Genomic DNA, 4,835 nt, shown 5'->3' with positions numbered 1-4,835 from the left:
TTGAGCTTAAATAGAGCTCTTTGAAGATTTTCCAGTGTGTTGCAAAAGTTCCTCCCGCAGTTCTTCCTGTAGCGTGCCTTCTAGTGATAGCGCCTGAAGTACAACCTCCTCCTGCAGCCCTGCACAATTTTTACCCCATCCAAACCCACACGGCAACAAACCGAACCACAGCAAAGACAAAACTCACTGCGAGCGAGTCCCAAGCGGGATTTATTTCCCCTTCGGCTTTGCTCAAAAGATGATTTGGCCAAAAAAAGAAGCGGCATCTTGAACTGCTACAGAACTTCGGAGCCACTCCAATGAAACCCCCCCCTACACCCCCCCAAGACACCACGGTGTCTCCAAAGCGCTGGCACCGGCCGGGGCTGTGCCCGCGGGTCCTGCCCGGGGTGCCCCCCTCTCCCGCCCCCTGTGCCAATTAGCGCCGTTATCCTCACGCTCTTCTCTCCCCGAGGGATGCCAAGCTGGGCGAGCTCCCCTCTCCCCCGGTTAGGGTCGGGACGCCGAGGCACATCCCCCCTTCCAACCAAGCCCCGGAGGGTTTGCTCCGAGCCCCCCCGGCGGCGCTGCCCACCTCCTGCGGCACCGCCGCTCCGGGACCCCCTCGAGGAGCTGGCGGGGGGAGGATGAGGAAGGAAGGAGGGAGGGAGGGAGGGAGGAAAAGCGGGGCAAGGCTGGGCGGCTCCGTGCCCGCGGTGCCTTGCCGGAGCTGCCGGCCCTGCAGGTGCCGAGTGAGGAAGGGAGGAAGAAGAGGGAAGGGGAGGGGAAGGGAGGGCAGGGACTGAAAGGGAGGGCCGTGATTGACAGCTCCGCGCAGCCCCGCTCCCGTCACCCCAACCCTGCAAAGTTTGCTTTCACATGGAGGGAACTTTGCTGTTGCCATGAAAACGGTTTTTGCGAGCACCGTGCCCCTTCCCCCTCCCGTTGGGGCAGCCGAGTGGAAAAACTCAAGTGGCGTAGGGGGAGTCGGGGGGGGGGGGCGGGGGCATTGCCCCGGCAGCAGCCAGCCCGGCCCGTACCCGAGAGAGCCGCCGTGCCCTGGCACCGGCAGGGGGGACGGCTCCGTGCCCGGAGAGCGCTCCGGGACTGGAGGGGAGAGTTTAATCCCCCCCCCCCCCCCCCCCCCTTCATCCGCGGTGTGTGAGGGGACGCAGGAGGGGTGTCCGCGCACTACGGGCTCGCCGCGTCTCCAGTCACCAGGCTGCGGCTCCACCGGGGAGCCCCAAATCCCTTTGTGCCCGGCAGACGCATGGCTCCCGCTCGCAGCGCCCCTCCCCATCCCTCCTCCTCTTCCTCCTCCCCCCTCCTCTTCCTCCTCCTCCTGTCCCCTTGCCCCGCCGGCAGCTGCGGGACCCCCGCCGCCCTCTCCGCACCCCGCATCCCAGCCCGGCCCCGGCGTTGTCTCTTCCATCCCAGAGCCGGGAGCTGAGCTGGGGGGGGGGTGCTCAGCGGGGGGGTGGCAGCCCCAGCATCCCCAAGACACCAACTTTTTGCCCCCCCCCGGTCCATTACCGGCGTCGGGGCTGCCGGGAGCCTCCCGCCGATTGGCTGCCGCCCGCCCCTTTATAGCCGCCGTCAATCAAAGGCCGCCGCCGTGTGCGCGTCGCTCGGCGCTGCCCGCGGGAGCTGCTCCGCACCCACCGGCACCGCAGCGCCTCGGGGAGCAGCGCCTCTCTGCCAGGCGGCAAGAAGCTTCCTCCTTCCCGTCGCGGCCGCCCAGACCGGTTCTTGCTTATTTTTTGTTACTTATTTTGGTTTTTATTTATTTTATTTTTTTATTTTTTTTTAACTTCTCCCCGAGCTGCCCGTGCCCGCCTGCCCGCCGCCCTGGCGCACCTCTTGCCGGCCCCGGCCATGTACAGCATGCTGGAGGCTGAGATCAAGACGCCGCAGCCCACCCCGGGCAGCGCCGGGGGCAACCCGGCCCCGGGCAGCACCGGCAAAGGCGGCAGCGGCGGCGGGGCCAGCGGCGGAGCCGGGGCCGGCTCGGACCAGGACCGGGTGAAGCGCCCCATGAACGCCTTCATGGTGTGGTCGCGGGGCCAGCGGCGGAAGATGGCCCAGGAAAACCCCAAGATGCACAACTCGGAGATCAGCAAGCGCCTCGGGGCCGACTGGAAGCTGCTGAGCGACGCCGAGAAGCGGCCCTTCATCGACGAGGCCAAGCGGCTGCGGGCCGTGCACATGAAGGAGTATCCGGATTACAAATACCGGCCCCGACGGAAGACCAAGACCTTGCTGAAGAAGGACAAATACTCGCTGCCCGGCAACCTGCTGGCCCCCGGGGGGGGGCAACGCGGTGAGCAGCCCCGTCGGGGTGGGCCAGAGGATTGACACGTACGCCCACATGAACGGCTGGACCAACGGGGCTTACTCCCTGATGCAAGACCAGCTGGGCTACAGCCAGCACCCGGGCATGAACAGCCCGCAGCTGCAGCAGATGCACCGCTACGACATGACGGGCCTGCAGTACAGCCCCATGATGTCCACGGCGCAGACCTACATGAACGCCGCCTCCACCTACAGCATGTCCCCCGCCGCCTACGGCCAGCAGCCCTCCACGGCCATGAGCCTGGGCTCCATGGGCTCCGTGGTGAAATCCGAGCCCAGCTCGCCGCCCCCGGCCATCACCTCCCACTCGCAGAGGGCCTGCCTGGGAGACCTGCGGGATATGATCAGCATGTACCTGCCCCCGGGGGGGGACACCACAGACCCTTCGGCCCTGCAGGGCAGCAGGTTACACAGTGTGCACCAGCACTACCAGAGCGCCGGGACTGCCGTCAATGGCACCGTACCGCTCACCCACATATAGACTTGGCCCTGCGGACGGCTCCCCGCCTCCATCCCTCACCCCCCACCGCTCCTGCACCGCACCGGGACGTACGGCAGTGTTCCTCGGCTTAGCAGACTTGATACTAACTTTGGAGACATTTTAAGAAGGAAATCCGTTAGCAGTGTCATTTTATTTTTTGTACAAAAAAGAAACCATATTTGCGCAAGCTGTTATTTTAATAGAGCACAACTCTTGCCTCCTAAAAGTCCCTGTGAAGTTTTTAAACCATGGCAACTTCTGGTTTCTGCTAGGTTGGGCACTGTTTTGTTCGCTTCAAAGGTTCAAAAAGGTCTCGCATCTTTCACAGTTTGATTTCTAGCGTTGCAATGACGAAACGAAACAAGCAACAAAAACCCGGCGGGCTCTTGTTTTTAAACTCAGTTGTTCAGTTGTTTACATTTTCGTTGTGGTTACTTAAAAGTGTTGTTCTTCCCACCTCGCCGAGTATTGCTTGGTTTCTAGCCGCAATCTGTAGCGTTCACGACTTTTTAACTTTAGGGTTTTGCTCCTTTAAAAAAGGGAGGTGGGAAAGAGCTGTGCGGGTCGCAAACGCATTTCTTTTATTTATAGTAAGTTGTGTGTCTTGTTTTTTTTCTTGAACTGTAAACTTATGTAAATTGGTTTGTGAATTTTACTGTGAACCATGTTTTGACATATCAGATGAAGAAACGTTTTAGTTTTTTGTTTACCGGATTTCTTCCAAAAAAAAAAAAATCGAAAGACTCCTTCCCTGTCCCTAGTCCTCATTTTCTTCCCCTTCCCAAACGAAGAGCCCGACCAACGCGTTTCGTACCGGGCACGGCGGCGGCGCGGGCTCGCTCCCTGCCCGGCTCCTGCCGCCCAGCCGGGGGCTACCGCAGCATTTCGGCAGGTTTCCTGCTGCCATCGCGTCCTGGCCTTGGTTTTGGGTTTGCCTGGGAGCCCTCGCCTCGCTCAGCGCCGAGAGGGATGTGCTGCCGCTCTCTGAGCCGCCGCCACTTGTTGCCGCTCCGGCCGGCGGGGAGGGAAGGGGGTTAAGCATGTGCGCCTCGTTTTCTTTTCTTTTTTTTTTCTTTTTTTTTTTTTTTTTTTTTCTTTGGAGGATTTGCCCAGAAACCCAAGCTCATCTAAAATATTTACAAAAGTAAAACCCGCTGGGGAACTCTTAATTAGACTCTATTAAAAATGAATGGTTACAGGAGTCCCCAGAGGAAATAAATAATTCAATCTTTTCAGTGTGTTTGACGAGTGTGTTTTGAGTCTGGACAACTTTTCTTTATTTTTTTCAGTTAGGAGCCCATGTTGTTCTTGGTTCTTTCTGGGGGCACCTTAGCCCCGCACCGCATCGGACCACATCCTTACCCGAGCTCCGCTGCAGCCTGGTGGCGAATGGTCCCAGAACCCCAGCCGGGGGGGCAGCACCTTAGGGCCATGTGTCTCATAGTACAAAGCCCCCCAAGTCTCTGCCTTTATTTTGCTTCAGTTAATGGGTTTGCTGGTTGTCTTCCCACGGAAGGGATGGGAAACAGAGGCTGTTCTTGTTGCTTGCCTTGGTTTTGGATGGAGGGGCCTGCTCCGTTTGCCCCCCCCCTCCCCCCCCCCCGTGAAGTGTGGTATGGGGAAGGTTTTTCATGCCTCTGCTGCCCACTGAAAGCAGTTGGGATCTGGTGGGGGCAGCAAGAGCATCTCCTGGCCCTGTGCTGCTTCCCGATCCTGGCAGCGTCTGCCTTGGTTCTCCACTGGGACATGCATCCGAGTTCGGTCAGGTCCTTCCTCCGACTCTTACAAGAGGAAAGTGTGTTGTGCAAACCTCACCGCCAGTCCCTTTCTCTGGTGTAGGGCCAGGCTCTCGGCCACCTGGAGAAGGGAGCACCCAGAGTGACTGCTGCAAGGCCCATGGGTCCCTCCCTGGGCCGCTCACGCTGCACGGATGAGCCCAGAGTTGTGGGCCCAGGGCCACACTCTCCATCCCACACAGGAGAGCCCTGGCACCGCACACATCCCCTCTGCTCTGGAGCAGCTG

The 4,835-nt window shown here is 60.0% G+C and overlaps 1 protein-coding gene across 1 annotated transcript; it reads left to right on the top strand.

Annotated features, from left to right (window-relative positions):
- Positions 1–1,701: 1,701 nt before the first annotated feature.
- LOC118157284 (transcription factor SOX-3-like) lies at positions 1,702–4,044 on the top strand. Its single transcript, XM_035311552.1, is given in 2 exon segments — positions 1,702–2,286; positions 2,288–4,044. Coding segments are annotated over 2 exon segments (957 nt in total). The 5' UTR covers positions 1,702–1,854; the 3' UTR covers positions 2,813–4,044.
- Positions 4,045–4,835: the final 791 nt, after the last annotated feature.

This window comes from Oxyura jamaicensis (assembly GCF_011077185.1).
Source record: "Oxyura jamaicensis isolate SHBP4307 breed ruddy duck chromosome 4 unlocalized genomic scaffold, BPBGC_Ojam_1.0 oxy4_random_OJ106699, whole genome shotgun sequence".
Classification (NCBI taxonomy): domain Eukaryota; kingdom Metazoa; phylum Chordata; class Aves; order Anseriformes; family Anatidae; genus Oxyura; species Oxyura jamaicensis.
The sequence above is the reverse complement of the archived record's forward strand: the minus strand, read 5'-3'. Positions and strand labels throughout refer to the sequence as shown.